The 25,649-nt window shown below is 40.6% G+C and overlaps 1 protein-coding gene across 1 annotated transcript in view; it reads right to left on the bottom strand.

Annotated features, from left to right (window-relative positions):
- The window catches only part of SORCS3 (sortilin related VPS10 domain containing receptor 3), a 415,208-nt gene that overhangs the window by 84,738 nt on the left and 304,821 nt on the right, over nucleotides 1-25,649 (bottom strand). Inside the window, exons 7-9 of the mRNA XM_083616529.1 lie at nucleotides 21,649-21,767; nucleotides 8,293-8,382; nucleotides 6,079-6,258 (exon numbers count right to left, since the gene is read on the bottom strand). Coding sequence (XP_083472655.1) covers nucleotides 6,079-6,258; nucleotides 8,293-8,382; nucleotides 21,649-21,767 — 389 coding nt within the window. The remainder of the gene's footprint in view (nucleotides 1-6,078; nucleotides 6,259-8,292; nucleotides 8,383-21,648; nucleotides 21,768-25,649) is intronic.

The raw sequence follows: 25,649 nt of genomic DNA, 5'->3' as shown, positions 1-25,649 counted from the left end.
TCCAATAACTCTAAGTTAATGTTCTTTAATAACGGGGCTTTCCCGTCTAAAAAAAGCTCAACAACTTTGACCTGAACCCCCCAAAGATCACTGTCAGGTTTTTTTTTCTCCTGTGAGTAGATTGCAGTCTCTTGGGAGTTGGACATCCCTGATGTAGGGGGTGTCAATTGGAAGATGTAGGGGATGTCAATGGGAAAGTTTTCTCTGGTGGGTTTTATAGAAGAACAGTGTGCAGTTTGAATGATGATCAGATTTAGCTGAGCATCCTATTTCAAACAATAGTAGCCTGTCAGATGCTCTGGGAAGTTCACAGCAAGCCTTGAAAGCTAGTCTATTACTATGAGTCTGGATCTCAGGTGTCTCTTGGTATCGTCACATTGCAGAGCGCATTGGCAGACTTAACAAGTCCTTTGCAAGAAGCTCCCATGGAGCCTCTCAGAGTGAAATGCTTGACTAATGCACTCTTATTGCAGGGATTTAAATGAATCAAATAAGGAGTTCAGAAGTGCTGTATGCAAAATTATGTTCTGCCAGATTGAGGGGGTTGGTGTGCGGGAGGAAAAAAAGGAATCTTCCAGAGGAGACTTAGGATAGCTTTGGCCCTTAATAAGAAGTGGGTGGTATGGGTTGCAGGAGGGGAAGATTTTTGCAGGAGGGAGCAAGAGGAGTGAGAACTGACAGAAGGAGATGGATGGCATAACTAATTGCCGCTTCTCTCAGTTGCATTAGGCAATGAATAACCAAAATGAATTAAAAAAACACAAATAAATGGGAAGCACACATAAAATGAGTATCTCTTAGGCAATCAACTATTTATGGAAACTCAAGTTCCATAGGGGTGCAAAGGTTCCCTGATACATGGAAAAAGAATTGTTTTGATGTAATATAAAATGACCTGCAATTTATGCCAGAGATAATATTTTATCTTCTTATCCTGCTGACGCATCTAACACAGATATGAATTAAAAATAAAAGTGGGAATCCCCTAGAGGTAGGCAGATCTACCCATTGTTGTCCAGCAGTGATCTGGCAGATTCAAATTTTACAGCCCAAACTTTATGGAACCTTCTGAGTCCAGTCCAGATTTCGGATCTACTGCTTCCATTGCTTAACTGCCAAGGTAAAATGGGTTTCTTGGGTTCCAGAATTTCTGGACACTTTCTTGATGCTGCTGGCCATGTAGGGAATGATCAAACGTTTCTTGCATTGGTTCATTGCAAGAATATCATTAAATCAGAGCCCAATGCAGGAAGCTTCTGCACATGTCCAGTGTGGTGTAAAATACCCACTTCCAAATTTGTGGCAGAACATTTTGCTTTTTGGTTGTATTCCCCAAATTTTCAGGGATGAAAAAAAATCCCCTGAAATTCAGAGGAAGTGTTCTTGAAATATAAAATGACTTAAGATTTACTGTTGAAACACCCCAAGGGAGATGTGAAAGGAGAAGGGGAGGGAGGCCACCCATGTGCCTGCTTTTAGCATTCTTTTTCCGAAAGTCTGCACCAGCTTGACTTGTTCCACAGCAGAGAAATATAATTTATACCACAATCACCTTGCTGAATTACTTATCAGCTGCCTCTCCTTACCAGCAGAAAAATGGAAAAGGATCTCAGAAAAAGGGTTTTAAAAAAATGAGTGTAATTTCAAATACAGAAAGTGTTTCTTACAAAGGCTTCTGACACTGCCCAAGTAACGACAGAGACCTATTTTTGAAATCCACATGGGAAGTGAGCTCAAAATTTTCTATCAAAAAACAAATTGCTTCTTAAGAACCCAGTAAGAAGACTTTAATCTCATCTCCAGAGGAATTCCTCTTTGGCAGCAGAACTCCTAAAACTATTGCTTCTTCCTTTTTCTGCATATTAGGAACTTAACAGCCCCACTCTGTTCCTCTTTATTTATATTCATAGCTGTTGCTTATTCCACGGCTCTGTTTCTAAAATATCCCCCTGTATAGAAAGGAGGGCTGGTATATAACTTAACCACCCAAACATTTTGCATGCTACTTTAGGCAAGTCAGGAGCCTCATCTTTTTCTGTATCTTGAACACCAGGGAACATTCTTCCTTTAGCAAAGATGGTCCCTGTGTCCAGGGCCCAGCTGCCCATTTTGTTATCAGAGGCCTTTTGGTTGTTCTCAATTCGACATCTGCCACCAGTTTCGCATTACCTCTTTCCATTCTTTCCGACTTTCCAGAGACCTTTCTATACATCATTCTGTTCCATACCAATAATGTGATACATGTGTAGCCAAAAACTTGTACGCTTGCTGCTGCGATCAGGGCTTGAAATTAGATAGGACAGGATGAGATACCATCCCACTTCTTTTCAGGTAGGCATAACTGAGCCTGACCAAAGAATCCCACTTCCTTTTAAAAATCCCACACTGGGCACTGGCTGCAATGCATGACACTTCCAGGATATGCCCACTCAAATACTCCTTGATAAATGAGTGTGCACAAATGGGATCATCTTAATAGATGGTCCTGGTAGCAGGCAGGCCCCCAACCTGGTTCCCCCCACCCTGGCGTGGCTGGAGCTATCGCCCTCACGCCGGGGTGGCACCACAATCAGCCAGGGCTATTACCCAATCATCTTAAAGGGTGATAGTGGGGAAAAGTATAAAAGTGGCAGCAGGCTCCTGCTTCGCGCTGCCGAACACCCGCCCACCCTCCCTTTAATTTAGGTGTCCTTTGGCCTTGCTTTGGACTTTGGTTGCTTGCTCGTCTTGAGTTGGGGACTGGGTAGAAATTTTTCCATTTGGCAAATTGGCATGGGCCACTTGGTTTTTGCCTACCTCTTAGCAATCGTCACAACTTTGTAAGGTTAGGCGGTTAGGCATTGGCTTATGATGAATGGGGGAGGGGAGGTCAGCCATCGCCTGCCCCTCCATTATCAAGGGTATTCCGTTAAAGGAAGCCAGAGCCTGGTTCCTGTCCAAAGTCCGCTTGAGGATGAGGGCCATGCTAGGCCTCTGGGAACACCAGGGGAGATGCAGGCGGGTTCCCCCAAAGCAATTTCCCTTTTGGTGGTTTACCCTTACAGACTTCCTGCAAAGAGGGCAGGAGTCAGATATAGTCTTGCCAATGCCTAAGCCAATACTACTCTCATTTCTGTAATCAATAAAGTTGTGGCCAAAATTTTGCCCCAGAACCTTAAACAAAATATCTGTGTCTGTGTGAATTTATTTACCCTAATGGGGGTTCGGCTTGAGGGTCTTGCCACACAACCTAATTCTTATAGCTTCCTGTAAACCTAATTCACAGGGAGGTTCACACCTTCCTGCCTTTGAATAAATGACTGTTTACACTCTAAATACTCAGGGATATGCAACCCATCCTTGCAAACATTGTTCTCAGTCTTCTCATAACTGGTTTGCTTTTCTTGAAATTCCTCAGCTGTATGAAGATGAGACTTTGAATATCCGAGGACATCTGTGAAAACCTACCAGGCAGCCCAACACTGTACTGTGCATGCAGCTTCTTCCCCTTTACTCTCCCCTTCTCCTTCCCCCACCCTGGAGCTAAGACTATGCCAACAGCTCAGTAGCAGAACATCTGCCTTGCATACAGCTTCCTATATTCCTAATTTCCTATGATGGAGATGAACCTGGTGGAAGAGACAGGATCTGCAGAGTTTAACTGGTTATTAGATATCAGAACCTGCGTTCTGCTTGAGAGGAGGGGTCTACTCAGGAAGAGTAAACACCAGGCATATCTTGTTCCTCAGGAAGGGAAATTGTGACTGTACTTACCACAAAACATGAAACATTAAAACATGACAAATTGCCTTCAAGGTTAGTGCACTGTGCCCCAATTCTCACCCATATGTTGCTGCACCTACTGTTTGGTCTCAGCCCCTGACATGAGAAACTGATCACAAACAGTTCCAAGGCCAGAGCCAATATTTATGCAATTACCGTCTGCAACAATGTGCATCTTTGAATACACACAAGTGGATATGTACAAGGATTTAGCCAATTAACCTCTTTCGGCCACCATTCCGCAAGTACAATTCAACAAGTGTCTAGGATCAAGTTTACATAATTGCTTGAGGATAAGCTGTTAAATGAAATTAATCCATGTACTCACAACATGGAACATTTATTTCCGATATTATTTTCTTATTTCTTATTTTATTTTATTTAAAATATTTATGAGCTGGCTCTCATTAAAACTATACCGCAGCAATGCAGAACAGAGGAATTCAATACAAAGTAAAAATTTGAAAACAAAAAATAATGACTGAATATGCCATTAAAACAATCCAACAAACATGATACATCATAATTACAGTAGCCAGGAATAATTCAGCAGTCTTCCAGGGTATAAACTTACAAGGTGGCTTATGAAAATATCATGTACAGAGGCAGGCAAATAAAGTACAGTGGTACCTCGGATTACATACGCTTCAGGTGACAGACGCTTCAGGTTACAGACTCCGCTAACCCAGAAATAGTACCTTGGGTTAAGAACTCTGCTTCAGGATGAGAACAGAAATTGTGCAGCGGCGGCAAGGCAGCAGCAGGAGGCCCCATTAGCTAAAATGGTGCTTCAGGTTAAGAACAGTTTCAGGTTAAGAATGGACCTCTGGAACGAATTATACATAACCAGAGGTACCACTGTATATATTTCTAGGAATATAATATTAAAATGAAGACTAGGCTAAATTTCTGGAGAAAATTATTAATGGAGGGCATGACACTTTCTTTTAGGCTTCACTTGAGAGAGATAGAGACAGAAAGAAAACTGTTATGGTTATTTATTTTAGCTTTGCTTAGAATTCATTCAAAAAGAAAGAAAGAAATGCACTCAATTGAAAGATGGCCTTGATCTTGATTTAAATGTTGTTTGGCAGTTATATTTCTGAATGATAGCATTGTGCAACATCAGTTCCTCTGGTGGCTCAAAAATGTGTAGATTTATGGACCAGCTTTGCTTCTCCCCCTCTGTTCCCCAAGAAAACTGAAGAGAAGTGTTGCCTTCAAACTAGGGCTGAAGTTGGCTTGCCTGATGGAATTCTACAGATATCTAGATTTATATTGTATTTAGGCAATGACAGAATCATGCTTGCTAGCTGAAAATAGATAAATAATCAATCTGTTTCTAAACTATAAGAAAATTCAGGATGTTCATCTGATTATTAGTCAAAATGGCAAGGGTAAAAAAAGCTGCAAGTGAATATTTATGCTCAGATAGGCTATCAGGCCTGTCCCTTAGGAAGAGGGAGTGACAAATACATAGTGACAATTGGAAGATGAATCTGCATCCAGAGAAAAAAACATAGCATTACTGATAGACCTAGGAAGATTTTCTGCCATATGAGATTTCACTAGCCTTCCTTTTTCATTTGAGACTTCACAGGCAACAAAAGCTGCCAATAAAAAACAAACAAGCAGCACCCCCACCCCCAGGGTGCCAGCACAGACTTACATGTTTGCCAACATTTCACAAATATTTCTTCTGAAAGATGGTTAAAGACACAGGCTATTTTCTGATCTGCGTATTGCATCCATACCAAACTAATTAACTTAAATTCACTTTTGTGGAATGCACATAGCTTGGGAGCAGCAATCTGGCATCCCTTGTAGATAGAGGCATCTCCATACGCTTGCAAAGCTTCAACAGTAAAAAATATGTCAGAAAGCACTGCTGATAAAGAATTCCGCCTAACACTTTTGAGAGCTGAGTTCAAGACCTGCATGGTACTCCTCAGTACTGAGCGCATGGACAGTCTGGCATCATTTAAGGGATAGTGTTCCTATTTTGATGAACTTTCAACCAAGAGTTTATTTGGATAAAAATGAACTAAAATAGACTGAACATTGATATTACAGTTGGATCAACTTCTGGAAGAAATGTGGCGCAGAAGTGTCATAAATTAAGCAAAATAAAGCATATCCTTAAAGTATTTGTATTGCTCTCCTGATAAAATTCTGAATGCTAATTTTCATTGCAAACATGCTAAGTAATAGACAACAATCCTTAATAATACAAAAAACAATAATAAGCAGACAGCCCTACTATGAAATGATATTTGCAAGAGACAAGGTTGCTTCAACATGGCTTTGGATGCCTACCTCATAAAGGTCAATGACGACATTCCCCTCTAGTCCTCGGTTGCTCTTGACGTTCTCCAAGGCTAGGGTGAAGTAGATCCCTCGGGTGTCAGAAATGTAAAGGTTGTATGTGTCATTCTGGTTCCATTCCTGAACTGCTGCAAACACCTGATTCTCATTTGTGCTGATAATATGCATGTCCTGTTAAGGAAGATAAAAGGCTTATTACCCCCCGATCTTTATATTTCTCTGCCCTTTGGGACACAAAGCAATTACCATGACTTATGCCACAGCAGGGGAAGGACCATGAGTTATGAGTGATGTTAAACAATTTTCTATTAGACCAAGCCAATAAATTATCATATTCTGCCTTTCCTTATTTGTGTGTTTTTAATTTTAAAATGGCTGCAGGGTGGTTAGTGAGGAAGAGGGAAGGAGATTCCAGAGTCCTTGAAGGAGTTTCATCCTACTTCATTTTTTATTTATACATTTGCATGTTTTATTGCTCCTGGAAGATTCACAGCCTAAAGGGCTCCTTCTACCAAGTAGACCTGGAAAGCACAGCTGTCAAGCTAGCCAGGACAGTGAGCCTTAACTTGCAATAAGAGAGACTAAGCTTCAGCAATAAGAAAGGAGTTAGAATTTCCATCCATCCAAAAGTGGCTACCAAATTGCCCTTTTCCTGGGAAACATAAATCTTTAGAATTTCCATCCATCCAAAAGTGGCTACCAAATTGCCCTTTTCCTGGGAAACATAAATCTCGGACCTATTTAATGCCTGGAAAATTAAGGCAATCTCTAGTATCTCCAGGTAGGTCTGGGAGGCACTCCCAGTCTGAAATCCTGAAGAGTCATTGCCAGTCATCACCAGGGAAGACAGGCAAACTAATGCTAGTGTACTGGAAGAAGCAAAGATCACCAGTGTCAAAGCAATGATTCTTCAACATCAACTTCATTGGACTGGTCATGTTGTGTGGATGCCTGGTTGTTGTTGTTTAGTCGTTTAGTCGTGTCCGACTCTTCATGACCCCATGGATCAGAGCACACCAGGCACTCCTGTCTTCCTCTGCCTCCCGCAGTTTGGTCAATCTCATGCTGGTAGCTTCGAGAACACTGTCCAACCATCTCGTCCTCTGTCGTCACCTTCTCCTTGTGCCCTCAATCTTTCCCAACATCAGGGTCTTTTCCAGGGAGTCTTCTCTTCTCATGAGGTGGCCAAAGTATTAGAGCCTCAGCTTCACGATTTGTCCTTCCAGTGAGGATTCAGGGCTGATTTCCTTAAGAATGAATAGGTTTGATCTTCTTGCAGTCCATGGAACTCTCAAGTGTCTCCTCCAGCACCATAATTCAAAAGCATCAATTCTTCAGCAATCAGCTTTTATGGTCCAGCTCTCACTTCCATACAGGATGCCTGATTATCACCTTCCAAAGCAACTACTCTATTTAGAACTTAAAAATGGAAAGTGTAATGCTGGTGATCAACAAAAGAGGTTCAAAGACTGTCTCAAGGTAAATCTTTAAAAATGTAATATAAGCACCGACAACTGGGAAACACTGGCCTGCGAGCGCTCCAACTGGAGAACAGCCTTTACCAAACGTGTCATGAGTTTTGAAGACGCTTGAACTCAGGACAAAAGAGAGAAATGCTCTAAGAGGAAGGCACGCTTGGCAAACCCTCATCGTGATCAACCGCCATCCAGAAACCTATGTCCCCACTGTGGAAGGACGTGTGGATCCAGAATTGGCCTCCACAGTCACTTACAGACTCACTGTTAAGACCGTGTTCATGGAAGACAATGTTACTCAGCTATGAGTGATTGCCAAAGAAAAAGAAGAAGGCTGAGGTACATATAGATGGCCCCAACTGGTCTGACTCCAGAAGCTTCCTATGTTCCTTTGTTTATGAACAGATAGAAATGTATTAAACAATATATATCTTTATAGAATGATAGAAAAGTAACAAACAAAGCAGGATGATGGGAAGCTGCCTTACACCAAATCAGACTATTGCTCCATCCAGCTCAGTATTTTCTGCACCGACTAGCATCACTTCTCCAGGGTTTCACGCAGTTGGCATTCCCATTCCTACCTGGAGATGCCAGGAATCGATGCTGAGTTTTTCTGCCTGCAAATCCAATGCTCTACCACTGAGCTATGGCCATCTCCTTGATTAAATGATCACTTCTTGTCAAAGACTTTGTACTTATCAATACTAATTATACAAGGCACGTTTACCTTTGGTAGCGAGTACTTGGGCAATTTTATTTGCGTGAAGGGTTCCCTTCTGTAGGACACATAGTAATTTGCTCTTCCACCAGTCGTCACCTGTACAAATACAAAGAGAGAGAAGAATGAATACTATTTAAGCACATACCATTTGGTGACTCCCTGACAATTTTGCAAGATTTTTGGTTCATAGAATCATAGTGTTGGAAGGGATCCCAAGGGTCATCCAGTCCAACCCCCTGCTATGCAGAAGTCTCAGCTAAAGCATCCAGGGTGGTAATTCAGCATCATTGTTTGAAAGAGGGGGAAAATGCCTGCAAACTGTAAATGTCATCCTGCTCTCCAGGCTTGATGAAGCTGAAATAGTCATCCACAATCGTGTTGTTCTGAATTTCATCTCAGTTTCTATTCTCGGTTCCATGCACAACCTCACGTCAATTTTGATTATGATTTATCTGCTGAGTTTCAGAAGAAGGACCGGAGCAAGTATAGTTTTGTTTGCACCCAAGCCAAATGGGCAACTAGAAATCAAACCCTTTTCTTTGAGGTGTTTCTAGACAGATTGCTGTATAATTTGTTCTAACAACTTCCTGAGTATTGAGGCCAGGCTAACCTGGGGAACTACAGTCTCATTAGTCTGACTCCAATACCTGGGAAATTGCTAGAACAAATTATAAAGCAATCAATTTGTAGCCACTTCTTGGAAATTGCTAGCAGTCAGCATGGATTTCTAAAGCAGAAGGCTTACCAAGCCAATCTAAGCTCTTCCTTTTGAGGGCAGCTGATTTAGGGGGCAAGAAAAATATAGTTGTCATAATCAACCTCTACTTTTGACACAGCACTAGTTGACACTCTCTTACTAGAAGAGAGGAAGAAAGGATGTGCAGGGGGAGTGCCAACTTGTTACTCAAAAGGGATACTATCAACACAGGTGTCAAAGAGAACTGTTCTAAAAGGGGGGTCCCTAACTGGTCTGTTTTGGATCCAGTGTGGGTCTACACTGTAAATAAAATACATAAAGTATGGAGAATGTTTGCATCACATATATTTTAAGATAATATTAGAATAATACTTGTTTTTTATTGCTCCTATAAATAATAAAATGGGAAACGATGATGGGAAATGAAATCATTACATATAGAAAAAGGGAGGAAGCAAAACTACCAGTTCTGGCTAAGCACTTCGAAAAGCACCTACAACTTATGCTTGATAAATAAGAGAACACACGTATCTATACTGGATATATATATATATACAAGCCCTGCTCATACTAAAGATATAGGGTTTTATATTTGTCACTGGTCAAATGGAAGGACAGCAAGAATATTTTCAGAAGAATAAGAAAAGTTAAGTGAATAAATTTTGACTCTATAGTATTTGCTTTAGCATGCATGTAGGGTCTGAGATAATGCAATAGACCAAATGCTCCTTTATTATATCAAAACATTTACTGACTTTTAAGATTTCTAATAAAGCCTACAAAATTCCCTTTGCAGATATGTATTTTTCCTTCCTTTGAAATTTCGGCATTTTATATTGCTGTAGCATCAATAATACTCCCAGTAATCATATCATCTCTAGATGGTGGCATATTTCTATAGACAAGCTGTCATTCAAAGGCAGAGCGAAGACTGGCTATAATGCACAGAGATTTCATATCTGATCTTCTCCAGACAAGGCTCTGGCAGTGAATGAGAAGTGAAAAAGAGGCCTGTCCTTCAGAGCAGTCAAAGATTTTTGGAATCTGATTCTGCTCTGAATGTGGGACTTTATCATGAATTCTTCAGTGTATCACTCTCAATCCAGACACGCAGAGCCGAGATCATTTTGTCCGGAAGAAGTGGTTACAAAAAGAAGAGTCGGTGCGCTAACACTTAAATTATAAAGGCAATGTGCAACGGTATCGTCTATAGCATGACTTGACAATCTTCCTCTGTTGTAAAAATAGTAGGAAGGATGGTTATTGACAATTATTAGGCACCCCCCACACACTAGAGTATGTCTTGTACGATCAGAATGTTGGGATTCAGGATTTTATTTATTTATTATTTAGTAAGAGATTTGACAAATGTAATCAAAATTATTGCAGGGCGGCTTACAAAAAATCAGATGCTATAAAACAAAATGTACAGTGGTACCTCGGGATGAGAACGGGATCCGTTCCGGAGCCCCGTTCGCATCCCGAATGGAACGTAAGACGCGGCGTCGCGTTTTGCCGCTTCCGCACATGTGCATGACGTCATTTTGAGCGTCTGCGCATGCACGAGTGGTGAAACCCGGAAGTAACACACTCCTTTCCTTCCATGTTGCCGCAGAGTGCAACTCAAACACGCTTAACCTGAAGCACGTTCAACTCGAGGTATGACTGTAATAAGTAAAACAATTTTAAATAATTATGATAAATTGCACAAATAACATAGTTAGCAACAACAACAACAACGACTTAACCCATGAGTATCTAAAAGCCTGACAAAAAATAATAATCACAAATTTTAACCTGGCGTTTCCCATACCAATGGATTCAAGTTACAAGAAAGGAGATTTTGACTCAACATCAGGGAGAACTTTCTGATACTAAGAGCTGTTTGACAGTGGAAGAAACTCCCTCGGGAGGTGGTGGACTCTCCTTCATTGGAGGTTTTCAAGCAGAGGTTGGATGGCCATCTGTCATGGATGCTTCTTTAGATTCCTGCATTTTAGGGGTTGGACTAGATGAGCCTTGGAGTCCCTTCCAACTCTATGATTCTATGATACTATGTACCAAGGTACACTTCAGTGTGGAATTCATTCCACAGACATGGAAACACCACCCTAAACAGTCTTCCATGGGCCCCTATGTTTTATTCAATACAGGGACCATCAAATTCTAGCCCTAGGAATCACCCCATTAAGTCTTTTATATGGATTATCGTCACAGGGATAAGTCATCAGATGATACCATTTCCAGTGGTCTCTTCATGATTCATGTGACGTGTGCTCTGGCTCTAGCTTTACAGATGAGCTTAGTTTTTAATCCAGACATCTCACCACAATCGTACCTCCAAGACTCTGCTGGACTGCATTGAGTGGCAAGAAATTCCAAATATTATAGGAAACACCACGGAAGCAAGAAAAAAAAAAGCATAGCTTGGGAGAAAGAAAGGAAACCCTCTGTTGGGAGGACCAATCTGATGCTTACATCAGCAGGGATCTGGCCTTTTCATGATTTACACCTAGGGTAATAAAAATCACAAGCAATTATCAAACCTTCATTACCATTTGTGAAGCTCTCTAGTGAGGAATGAAGTTCAGGAGCCCCTTTTTCATTTATTTTGATGAACTTTGCATATAAGAAAACTTGCCTACACTGAATCCTGGAGATTATTACAGCGTTTTTCCCCCTCCGACACCACCTTTTATTTCATATTTGATGAATGCCATCCAATTATTTCTCCTGCACTCATCCATCATACTTAGCCCAGAATTAGCTGGGTTTGTCTTTTTTACTCCCCCTTTACTTAATGATGGGCTCGTTAATCTGGGGGAGGGGGTTTTCCCCTTCCCTTGGCTTTAAATTTTATGAGTTTAATTAGGAAGCTGGCCAATTGAAATGATTCCATTGGACAAATGTGTTTATCATTAAATGTACCTGTCTTCTCTGCTTGATGTTCTGACTTCACTTTTCCAAGACTGGTCCCACCTCTTTGCATTATTTCATACCTGCACTGCATTTCAAATGTAACAAATGAATAAAACTTTCTAACAAAATGCTAATCTAGCATGATATCCGTGTCTCCTTTAACATTATTTTAATACATTCCAAATATTTCTAGTGTGAACATAAGAAGATCCCTGCTGGATCAGACCTATGGGCATATAATCCAGGATCCTGTTCTCACAATGGCCAATCAGATGCCTGTGGGAGGACATGAGCACAACGGCACTCTCCCTACTTTCAGCTGCTAGCAACTGTATTCAGAGGCATACCACCTCCAGTAATGGAGCTGCTACATAGCCATTGTGGTTAGTAGCCACTGATGGCCCTACCTTCCATGAAATACCTAAATGGACCTTGACTGATTTACATGCTGAAAGACATACTCTGGCTTCATCTCAGACCATATAAATCTTTTGCCTTTTACATGCTGAAAACCAAAGCTTAATTTCAAATAACAATTAATATTAATATTATAATCAAACCTGATTCATAACAGAGTACAGTGGTACCTCAGGTTACAGACGCTTCAAATTACAGATGCTTCAGGTTACAGACTCCGCTAACCCAGAAATAGTACCTCGGGTTAAGAACTTTGCTTCAGGATGAGAACAGAAATCGTGCGGTGGCGGGAGGCCCCATCAGCTAAAGTGGTACCTCGGGTTAAGAACAGTTTCAGGTTAAGAATGGACCTCCAGAACAAATTAAGTTCTTAAACCGAGGTACCACTGTAGCTGTATTCCTTAGGAATTAAGGTAAAGGCAAAGGACCCCTGGACAGTTAAGTCTAGTCAAAGGCGACTATGGGGTGCAGCACTCATCACGCTCCAGGCCGAGGGAGCCGGCATTTGTCCAAAGACAGCTTTTGTTGGCTGTATCTCAACTTGTTTCCTTTTGGAAACAATGGGAGGGAAAGAAAAGGAGAGGTGTAGATACCTGAGTGAATCTGATCTTACCCCAGTTGGTGTCAGGGACCAGGATGGCATTGGTCCTTGGGATCCCAGCTGTTTCTCAGTCCTCCCCTGGCATACCACCTTTTTGGCCCTACCAAAGTCAGAGCTCTAGTTTGCCCAGGATGTCTGCTTCTACAGCAGTGGCACAGAAGGGGAATCCAACATCAAGTCTCTCTCTCTGCCATCAGGACTTTGCCTCTTACATTGGAGAGGGATATCCAATGTCTCCTATAACCCCAGGACACTCTTCCAGGGTCCATAAGAGTGCATCCTTAGCAACTTGTCCTCAAAGTTAAACACACTGGTGATTTCATAAAAAGCTGTGCTTGGCAGGGGGTTGGACTCGATGGCCCTTGTGGTCTCTTCCAACTCTATGATTCTATGATTCTGTGATTCTTGTTCTGTTGATTAATTGTGATAGACATGCCTGCTCTTTGAGTCAGGAGCCCATAGTAACCCCAAACAGCTAAAGTTCCCAAACGTAGCTATCACTACAAGTTGAGACCTTGTGGCATCGCATTTGTCTAACCATGGTATCTCATCATTTTGCTAATTAGGTAAAATGCTTGACTTCTCCCACCACCCTCCCAGCCATGACTGCTTCCCAAAACAATTGCGCAGGCCACATATAAAAAACTGAAGTTGAACATCCACAACAACACCCTTCAAGCTTTCTCTCCAAAGTAAAAATTCTTATGATACCGACAGCTGCTTATATTTAATCATCTTTATGAAGAGTTACAGGAGAAAAACATTTTAGTCTTTTTAGGTGAGTATTATATTCCCTTGTGCAGATGTTTTTTGATGCACCAGACAAAAATGGGATGAGGGAAGGGAAGGAGAAAAAAGTGAGATTTTAAACGAAACGGCACAATAAAAGGCCCCCAGAAGCGAAAGAAGGAGAGTAATGTTAATCAATTTTTGCCAACAGATGTTTTGCTTCAAGTTCCAAATCCAATAATACTTGGCTCAGTGTAGATGAAACAGTGACAGGAACTGGGGAATGCACAGTTTCAAATAAGAAAACACTTGATTGAACATTGCTCTTATATCTTCACTGTGCTGTTGTTTTTAAAATAAGCATCTGTGTTGCATGGTCTCTAGTCTCCTTGGGTTTTTATTTTTGTGGGAGCAATCCATTCCCCCTCTTCCTTTACATTTCTTAAGTGATAATAAGTAGATCAACACTGTCAGGCATTATTCACCAATAAAACAGCTGCAATCATGTTCATCCCTGAAACGTCTCCATCCTATTAGTTTCATAATAAGCTTTTAATGATTGGTTCAATAGAAGACTCAAGGAACTGACCCCTGTGGTCCTGCCAGAGTGTTCTTGTCACCATTGATCACAAAGATAAAAATCAATTGGAGCTAAAGAGGGAGAAGTTAAAAATAAATTGCGTGGATCGATTTCTGTTAAAACCTGATAGCTCCATCTGAAGAGCCAAGGAAAAATATATTTCTATTGCATAATTGCCATGAATATATTTGAATAGATGGCTATGAATAGATGACATGACCTACAATGTTGCCCAGCTCCAATATACATGCATGGTCCCACGAAAGAAAGGATTCCACATTTGCTTTCTGACTAAGGAAGGTAATGGGGAAGCCCTTATTTGTGAAAATGATTCTTTGTACATATCAGAACCTTGTGGACATCTGGATCCAAGCAATGACATAGTTATATTGGGATAAAAATGTGTAAGGCTGCAATCCTAACCAATCTCCATCCCTATGTGGGGAGTTGAAGAACAATGGAGCCACAATTGCATCTCCAATCTCGCCTGTCATTGCAGCTGCAGCAGAAGCAGGGATAGGACAATGAGGATGGCTACCTGCCCCGGGTCCAGGTTGGTGTAGTGTTTGATTCTGGGTCAGGCCCAATGCCAGCTGGCAATGGTTATGATTGGCTTAGAATCCAAGCTTCCCCAGCCCCTCCAATTACAGGGCTTTCCATTGGTGGACATACTGACAGTGGGCTTCCTACCCAGTTGCAAATTTAGAAGCTGCAAATAGGCCTGCTTAGCTGGGAGAACTAAGCAGAGAGTCTCATCTGTCCTATAGCCTGGCATGGAGGGCAGCAGTTGCTCTGTAAACCAGTAAATATGGACCTTCCTGGAAATCTGTAGACATTATTTTCATTTCTTTTCTAGCTTTCCAAGGAATCGTCACCTATAGGTATCTTGTTCCATACATGGTTCAGGTCAAAGACCATCGGAAGTAGGTGCCAGACTCAAACACAGATGTGACATATGAAATCTGGCTGCAGCTTTGTAGAATTGCAAAAGAAACTCAGAGATTACATAAATACAGTATTGACATATTTTGCCAATACTCGTCTTTAGCTAAATGCTTTAGAAAGTATTTTTTCTTAAACCAAACTTTATGTAGGACTGAATTCTTATTGTAAGAATTCTTGTTGTTGTAAGACCCACATGCACTAATGACCAATAAATATTGAGTCAACAGTCTATCACAGTGGTCTTTTTAACAAAAGGTAGCAGTAAAATTAGTCAGCATGATCAGATGATTTTTTTTTTCCTTTTAATTGTCTTCTCAGACATTGGGGGAAGATACTTTATCTTTATGAATATTAAAGGGGACAGCAGAACCCAATTCTCTGCACGCATCACCTCTGCAGAGGATGTAGCCAAAATCCAGAAAGGTTTTGGACTTTCTTGTTGAAAGAACTCTAGCTAAGAGTCTCATTTTACCAACAAACACCCTTTCTGTTGATTTTTTAAAAAATAAAATAAAATCTAGGCTTCTCCTAGCTCACAAGTGATACTTAAAAAATTAGGCAGCATCAAGAGCAATACTTAAAGAACCATTATGATAACGTATTCTGGTCTCTCATGCAGCAAGCACCATGGTACCTCATCCTGTAATTTCTCTCATCAAGCTCAAATTGCCACAGACCCTCCCTTCATCAGGAGAAATCAAAGATCCCCTTTCCCTTCCATCACCATTTGGACTCAGTAGCATCATCAGTAAGAGCAGACATTACAACTGGAATCTATTAATATTGGTGTAATTTTGACTCTTTTTATCGGTACAGGGTGATTTAATGAAGCCACTGATGAGAAGGGGATGCCCTCAGCTGTCATGGGGGAAAGAGCCACACCAGCCAACTCTATTTGAAGAGGAAAGCTTCTCAATATTCAAGTAGGCATGAAATTGCATAACAAATGGGAGTGATACACAGGATTTGAGGAAGAAGTGCTGGAAAGGTAGAGAGTGACAGGCAGCATAAACAATCAACAAGGCAGAGACTCTGCACTCCACAGCCCTCATTTACATTTCTTCTTGTGCGCTTCAGAAACCTGAGTAAATATTTCATGCAAGCCAAAGACAAAAAGGGGTGTTTCTGGCCCAGGTCCCTGGATAACGATAATTTATTGCCTCCCCATTACATCTCTCTTTGGTTAATGGTGCAAGGATCTCCCAATTTAAAGCAGAAATGGAGTGCATCCAGATGCTGATGCCAATCCTAACTCTGATGAAGGTTGGAAGAGCTGCATTGAAAGCTCCAAATAGACTCAGACTACAGTGCTCCAGATAGGAACATAAAGCTTAGGGGTCTGGCCAGGCTCACTGGGAAGAATATAGAAGTGCTCAGGTTGCAGACTTTTGTTCTGGCCATCAGTTAAACTGTGAGTGCAATCCTATAAAGAAGTATAGAAGCAATCTACACTTCTGTCTACTCAGATGTAAGTCCACTGACTTCCACAGGGATGTGGACAGTGGGTTGCAGTCTCATATCCATAATCTTTCACCCAAAGCTAATTGCATAAAATCAAAAGGGGTTATATTTCCATTTTATTATTGGGTTAATTATAAGGCACTCAGTGTATGGAAATTTAGGCACTCTCCCTTTTTATACTTTCTGTGATCCATCTCCCACTTCATTTAATGTTTCAATATTTTAATGTTGTATTTTAATTTTGTTTTTAAGTTGTAATCATTCCACTTGTTTTTATTATTGCTTGTAAGCCGCTCTGAGCCCAGCCTTGGCTGGGGAGGGCGGGGTATAAATAAAAATTATTATTATTATTATTATTATTATTTCGGTAAGTCATTTCACCTGAGCTGGTCAGACAATCTGAGGGACTGCACAGCTTCCTTGCTCCCAAAACTTGTGATTAGCTCAATGGATTGTATTCAGATTAAGTTAGTTGAACCTGGGTCTCATTGAAATCAGTGGGAAAAGATAGGCATGCCTTAAATCTCACTGGATTCAGTGGGAACCTGCAGAAAACATAGTCAGATCCAAGGCTGAGAATTATTGAGCAATTGTCCATCACTGTTGCATATTTGCTTGGCCTCTTTCATAGGGGATGCACAGATGATCATTTCCACAGAGTAGCAGGAAACTACTCGGACCCTAAAGAAGGCAGACTATCCTCCACCAGGGCCAGGGCTTTTTCAGTGATGGCTCCGACCTGATGGAATGCTCTGTCCCACAAGACTAGGGCCCTGCAGGACTTGATCTCCTTCCGCAGGGCCTGTACGACAGAGCTATTTCTCCTGGCCTTCAATTTGAATTACCGTAGCCTGATCCTCCATTCCCTTTCCCCTTTCCTTGTCTATGAAGAAACCCTTCTGGGACCCCAAATTTAAACTCTTCCCTGGTCTCCTTGCTGGGCCTAGTAGGACCACCTTGGCCAGTTAGCCCTGGTGATCATTTGATGTTTACTGGCTAGGGTTCCCCCCCCCCATGACCCCTGAATTTTTGAATTTTATTGACACTGATGCTGCATTTATGTTGTATTTTATGCTATTTTTATGCTGTTTTTAAGTTGCATTTTAATCAATGTTTTATATCTGCTGTTAGCCACCCTGAGCCCAGTTTTTAGAAGGGGAAGGGCGGGGTATAAATAAAAATGTATTATTATATTAATTATTATTTTCCTCTTCCTACTACAGACTGCTAATAAGGAGAAATAGAGCCTTACTTTGCACAGGGCAACCTTGCTGAAGGAAGAGAAAGTCTATGAATTTAACTAACCCTCAACACAACAGAAGAATGTTATTATAGCGTTAGAGGCAGGCATTGGTTTTTTCAAGATGTTGTTGCACCATGTTAAAGAGCTACACACCTATATGGATGTGAAAACCCTCCCTTTTCACATATGGAAAAGAAAACTATGAAAAGCGTTTCAAAATGCGGGCTTATAAAGTGGGATGTGGGTGGATGTGAGTGTGGACATATTCATTGTCACGGACGCTACCAGGTAGATGTCTGCAAGTGTCACTCCAAAACATATGCACATCTATCACAGCCGCTCTTGTCATTTTGATTGTTACAGAGCACCTCTTGAAGTGCTGCAGAACCCTGTGAAAAGAGTTTTGAATAAAAACCATGGCAGGAATGTCTCCATGGGCAACAATAGCTCTTTAACAGCATTTCTAAGTTTCTAAACACTGCCACCTGTACATAGCTATAGTGCACCTTCATCTCTCCTGATCTCAACTTGAGTTTCCCATACAGCCACAGTATACTAAGAGAATTTGGGAACAAGTGGTCTTCTATTTTAGCTGGGGCTGGACTCTTCCCTCATATTCCACTTCCCTGATTTTGTATGCTTATTCCCAAGGTTTTACTCCAGATTCTACCTGGTGTAAATCAACTGTGTCTACACTCTTCCTAGACCATTAGACTCCATTTCATGTGGGTGAAGGGGAGTGGTTCTGCACTCCCCAGAGATTTTGGGGGATACAATCAATATCACACACCCACACACCCCATTGCCAGGACTGCCTATTTCTTTCTGTTTTCAAATGGGCAGATTGTGGGATAATGCAGAATCAATCTGCAATGAGCTTTTGTTTTCAGAATGAAACAAGTTCTTCAAGAAGCACTTTTCAGGGGCCAAAAAATATGCAATAAACCTAGATTGTATGTGTAGTATGCAGAAAAAAACAAGTGCAAAGTCTCAATTGAATCTGGAATTAAATGTGGTGTGTACACAGAAAGATCCTCTCAGAAACTTAGGGAGTCCCTAATCTGCTTCAATATGCCTTATTAATAGTATGATCTGACACAGAAACATGAGAACCTTCACAAATCACCTCAATTTGCCACCTAATTTAGGGTAAACACAGAGCCGATTAATGCACACACGCACACACTTTCATAAAGTGATCATTCTCACACCTGTGAGATCTTCATATGTCCCTCAATCTTACTTATTTATCTGATGTTTATTTAATGTTCCAAATAATAAACATAAAAATGTTCTGTACCATTAATTTCAAATGATTGACAGAGATAAGTACCTCTAAGACACCTCATTTAATCTGTTGGCTTTTTTAAACTTAGAGTAATTAGCAACAATTAATTCCAGCCCCAAGTGTTCTGTTTCCAGTAGATGCCAATAGCAGGCAGATGAATGATCAGCCCACACAGAGCCTCTCATCACTGGTACAAACCGACTGGCATTCTTTGCATGACTTCAGAAGCAAAACTGGGAGCTCTCTTTTCACATTCACTAGCCCTGAAGTTTGAGGGAAAGCCTGGGTATTTCTAAGTCCAACTCTGATCTGAATATGTCACCACCTTCATCTCTTTAGCAGTGTGACAGTCACAGAAAAAATAGCTTTCAGCTCTGTCGCTGTTTCTGTTCTTAGTCCTCAGAACCTCAACAACAAACCCATCAACAAAAGCTAAATTCTCCTTTATAAGCACTGAAATGCAGAAAACAAAAAGCCAAACCCCTTAGTTGTACTGTCAGACCTCCCAAGGTTCTATGCTTTCAAGTGACTGATCTACTTTTGCTTTCAAATATGACTTACTCTTTAACTCATTGTTCCAGCCACATGCTATATCCAAAGGTGCTACTTTTAAAATCCTCTAACTATTCGACACTGCTGCCTTCAGCTCTGCTGACTCTAATTAATGGTAAAGAACTTCTGTCTGCCCAGCACTCTTGACTCTCTTGCACACGGTTCATGCCAATAGCACACAGATTCTCATATCTTAGACTCCTGCTTTTCACTAGTCATTCCTTTCCTTGACCCCTTTCTCTTCTTCAGTTAGATGCATCTTTCACCTACACCTCTCTCGAGTTCCTGTATTTCATTATTGGACCTACTTCTCCCTTTCTTTAATCTATCTGCTTCTAGAATCCCTGCTACTTAGCTTTCTTTTCAAAAGAAACTTCTTCCCATCCAGCTGCCAGTCCCTCATCATTCCCTACCCAGCTCTTTCTGAATCACAGGCAGCTCTTCCCCTTCCCTCACAGAAACACTCCATGGCTGACAACTTCATTATTGGATCAGCTGAACTTTCATAAACTACAGGCAAAACAATTGATATTAGAAAATTAACCCTAAAACCCTTTAGTTCATTGCTGTGCCATCTTGCCAGCTATTAAGAACTGATGTAGACAAATTGCTAAGTTTTCCTACCTAAAACTTGAAAAGAAAAAGGTTTATGGAGCAACAACAATTGACAGAGTACTATCCTGGAAGGCATAAATTCAGACGTCTCTCTCAGTGCTCTTATTTCCCCAATATTCTGGCTAATTATTTCCCAACAAATTCTGACTTTTGCAGCCACCAAGTAGAACTAGGTTGCCTAAAGGATGCATCCAACAAGTATCAGAACATACCCACCATAAACTTACTGGCTATATATATATATTTATGAGACTGCTTAATAAAAACTATAATCTGTGTGCTTACTGATCCAGCTATGCAAAGTATCTGATCCAAAGAATGAAGAGTCTATTGCCCAATCAAGACTTAGTGAATTTCAAATCTCAAAAATCAGTGTTCATTCCATATTTTAGCAACGGTTACTTTACAATGGGTCATAGAATCATAGAGTTGGAAGGGACCCTGAGAATCATCTAGTTCAACCCCTGCAATGCAGGAATATGCAACTATCCCATGCGGGGATCAAACTTGCAACCTTGACATTACCAGCACCCAACAATGAAGGACCAGTAGAGACAAAACAGGAACTTGTGGAAGAAAAATTGAGATGGATAAACCTATGAAAGGAGTGAAGAGCTGAATAATAAAGCAATGCATACATATGAACTGGAATTTTCAAGAAAAAGTGATGCCAAGACAGACCAACAGATGCACAAAGAAACAGGATTAAAAGTCATTAGAGTGACAGAGAGAAAAGCAAAGATCACAGAAAAGAAGAACTGAATACAAAGGTGACAGGCAGGAGCCTATATTCTAAGTGGAATAAAGGAATGTAACGAGCTACATTTCTAAACTGTCAGTCAAATTAATAACAGCATCTACAGTCTGAATTTCCTTAGGTTCTTCCATTTGAAGGTCTAAAAAAATTCAATTTACAATGGCAAGTGAATTTCATTATAATCAGGGTGCAAACTTTTACCATTAGTGCCTGGCAGGTAAAAGGTAAAACTGTTTTCCTTGAAGTAGAATGAATTGATGCAAATTACAATTCAATGGTTTACAAAAAGAAAAAAAACCTTCAGCATAAATATCTGGCGGAATCAGGCATAGAGGGTAGATGCAGATTAACATTTAAAGGTACCGAAAGACATCCCTGCCCTTAGACCAATATCAAACATAAAATCTGTAAAACCATTTCCATGTTTGCATATTTTCTGTTCAACTAAGTTTTTTCCAAAAAATAGTGCTTGGCATGGAAAACAAAACTCACAAAGGAGTTGATATTGCGCATGCAGCTTCAGCGTGATCTGCAAATTTGGATTCTACAAACCCATACCTGAATGAAAATGTACTCATCCTGGACGACGAGAGAGCTTGTGTCAATAGAGTGCAAAAAAGGTCCGCTTTTGGTAGTCTCTGAACATTCTTGAATCCTACAGGTTATATAATGGGCATCTGTAATGGGAATAAGAAGAATGTATGTTAAAATATTTTCTGATAGTTTTTTTATGAGTTGATGTTAAGCAAACACTCAGACCAGAGAATCTGACTCATCTTTCACCACCGACAGCCTTGAGTTCAAAACCTTATATGCACAGCCCAGGAATCCTCCCTGCTGAACTATGAGCATTATTTGGAAAACAAAGACGTTTCCCAATGTATTCCTTTGCCTACATTCCCTGGAATGTAGATTCTTGTAGCCTGCTATCCTAGATCCCTATCAACTATGGCTTTCCTAGGACCCCCTATTACTTGCTTTCTGGGCTACTATTCCTGTTCCAGATACATATAATCCAGTTCCAGTCTACCTGTCCAGCATCTTTCATCATACTCCTGGACTTCATGCTGCCATTATAATCAACCTACATGAACTGGTTCCTTTGCCACATTTTTCTTATACTCCACAAGGCCTCGGGTATATTTGTTACTAAAAATGCATGATAGGAAACAGTTCAAGAAATGATTAATAAATGGCCTCAGCATGGCTTACACCTAGGCAATATGTAAATACCTGGGCCATGTCCATGTAAATGTCCTGGTCCATGAAGGCAGCCCTGTTTAGGGAAGCTTTTAATGTTTGATGCATTACTGTATTTTAATATTTTGTTGGAAGCTGTCCAGAGTGGCTGGGGAAGCCCAGCCAGATGGGCGGGGTATAAATATATTATTATTATTATTATTATTATTATTATTATTATTATTCAAAGTCCATCCTTCTTAGCTGTATGAAAAGTATCAACTATGACATAAGCAGCAGTAGCTTTCTTTTTGAATGAAAACCTATCTCCTCTTCAGGTAAGTTGGATTCATGTCTTGGATTCATGTATTCATGTATCTATTCAAATCTTAGACAAAACTGGCAAGCTTTGGATTGGTCAGTATCAATATGTGGTGATCGTTCACTAACCATTTCCTATGCCCTGCATTTTGCCACACAGCCTTTCATTTTATCCAACAAGGTAGATAATCGGCGACTACTGTGTACCAAAGCAAAAGGTGCACAATAAACAGGAATGAAAAATAGAGAAGGCAAACAGATGCAAATAAAGTACATGTGTTGACATGACAACCAACTGCTGCCTATTGGGAAATGTGTCATTTTGAATGCATTACACCAATAATTAAATGTATAGAAAAAGGTCACCTGCTTGATATTCACAGGGAGATAAAAGAGGTTCTCTTTAATCTGCCTTTATTTGTGACTTTGCTTCTTAGTCTGTCTTATTTATTTTACGAAAGAGTGTGTGTGGAACATAGAAACAAAGCATCTTCAACCCTAGATATAAAATGTAGGTTCAATTTTGGTTCTGTTTTGTGGCACAGATATTACAACATGTAGGATCCCCGAAAATTAAACAAAAATTCTTACGAAAATTAAGGAATAAAAGTAACTTCATCTAATAAATAGCCACATTGTAGAAGGATGCTTTTAGAAAACATAGTGACAAAGTGAAAAGAGATAATGCATTCAGGGCTCAACTAATGAACTACAGTACATGTTTTTTCAACATAAGGAAAAGCTCATGGAAAAATACGGAGTGTTGTATTAAATGTAACACACAGCTAAATCCAGTCTCCTCCCCATTCATGCCCCCTATATCTGTTCTGGCAATTTCCCTGTCCAAAGTAGATTTGGGGATGGCCTAGAGTACACAGGGGGACAGATGAACAGGAGGAAATTTCTTTGCATTCGCTCTAACCCTTATACTACTGCCAATATTTTGTTGATTACCACCCCAAGAGTGGGAGTGGTCTTATCCCAGTGCGTAGAAATCCAGGAATGGCAAATCAGATATGTTTAATATAGCTATGCTGAAACAGTTTTTAGAGTTAAGAGAGAAAAGAAGACTGATCCTTGGGAAATCTGAAACTTTCATACTACTGGAACACTTAATACCACAGAAAAATTAATGTTCAGGAAAATAACAAAATACATTGAGCATGCAAGATGTCTGACAGAATTTGAAAACCACTAAACTGAGTTGAAATGATTATGCAGTAAGTGGCAAGTGTCTGGATTCTCCATCTAATATATTTGTTAACAGAGGATGCTGTTGTTGTTTAGTCGTGTCCGACTCTTTGTGACCCCATGGACCAGAGCACGCCAGGCATCCCACTACCTCCCGCAGTTTGGTCAGAATCATTTTGGTAGCTTCGAGAACACTGTCCAACCATCTCGTCCTCTGTTGTCCCCTTCTTCTTGTGCCCTCAATCTTTCCCAACACCAGGGTCTTTTCCAGGGAGTCTTCTGTTCTCATGAGGTGGCCAAAGTATTGGAGCCTCAGCTTCAGGATCTGTCCTTCCAGTGAGCACTCAGGGCTGATTTCCTTAAGAATGGATAGGTTTTATCTTCTTGCAGTCCATGGGACTCTCAAGAGTCTCCTCCAGCACCATAATTCAAAAGCATCCATTCTTCGGCAATCAGCCTTCTTTATGGTCCAGCTCTCACTTCCCTACATCACTACTGGGAAGACCATCACTTTAACTATACAGACATTTGTTGGCAAGGTGATATCTCTGCTTTTTAAAATGCTGTCTAGGTTTGTCATTGCTTTTCTCCCAAGAAGCAGGTGTCTTTTAATTTTGTGACTGCTGTCACCACCTGCAGTGATCATGGAGCCCAAGAAAGTAATATCTCTCACTGCCTCCATTTCTTCCCCTTCTATTTGCCAAGAGGTGATGGGCCCAGTGGCCATGATCTTCGTTTTTTGGATGTTGAGCTTCAGCCCATATTTTGTGCTCTCCTCTTTCACCCTCATTAAGAGGTTCTTTAATTCCTCCTCACTTTCTGCCATCAAGGTTGTGTCATCTGCATATCTGAGGTTGTTGATATTTCTTCCGGCAATCTTAATTCCGGCTTGGGATTCATCCAGTCCAGCCTTTCACATGATTAATTTGAAAGAGGATACAAGACTTTATTTCAACCAGGGACACCTTATTTTTGGAATGTTGATAATTTTCACAGAGTCTAATATTAGAACTATACTAGTTTATCATCACCAAATCCTTTCTCCCTCTTCCTTATCATCCCAGCATTGTGATGAATGGCTGTACTCTTGGTTTGATCAACTTAACCTGAGGAGATCAGGTTATATCTACAGTCTACAAAACTCCTCCCTCCCTCCCTCTCTCAAACAATCTGTAGGATTGTATGTCAGTATATTCAGTTTCCTGGCGAAAAGCCATTCCACATAGTTCTCATTTATGAATTCTTCGCCATGAACTGCAGATTAAGTCATCCCCTTGCTGCAGTTGCCTGTAGTTAAAATTTTAACTGCTTAGTCTTCTGAGTTTATAAAGTCCCAATTGAGGATTGCACCTTACATTTGGGGAACACATGAGTTTTGATGCAGGCTCCTTCACCTCAGGACCACTGGCCAAGGCAAGTTTTCAGGCAAGTGAGAAAATGCACAGAATCAAAGGTGCTAACAAGATCATTCTAACCTTTTTAACCCTTTTGATTGCTCTTGAACTTGAGTAGGGGATGCTACTCTTTCCTATACAGCATGTAAGGTTGAAGCAAAGATAATCTAGTAGCTGTGTGTCCTGTTGGGGGTTGCACAATGCAATCATTGATTCAAAGGCCACATGGGATGTAAACACACATTTTGTGATGGGCAAATAAACTCCTCTCAGCTTGAATTGGAATCAAGTTGGCAACTGGAGCATAACTGGACAAAAATTTTTTTGCAGGGGGGTGGAGGTTGGATTTCAAGCATTCTTGACTTGTACATTTTCAATGACAACATTCATATTCTCGTGATACTTTTCTAAGCCATATTCATGTTGCTATAATTCCACTTGGTAAACGCACTGTGGGAATGGGGGAAAGCAATG

This window comes from Podarcis filfolensis, assembly GCF_964270895.1.
Source record: "Podarcis filfolensis genome assembly, chromosome: 5".
Taxonomy (NCBI): domain Eukaryota; kingdom Metazoa; phylum Chordata; class Lepidosauria; order Squamata; family Lacertidae; genus Podarcis; species Podarcis filfolensis.
This window is presented reverse-complemented; position numbering and strand designations above follow the sequence as displayed.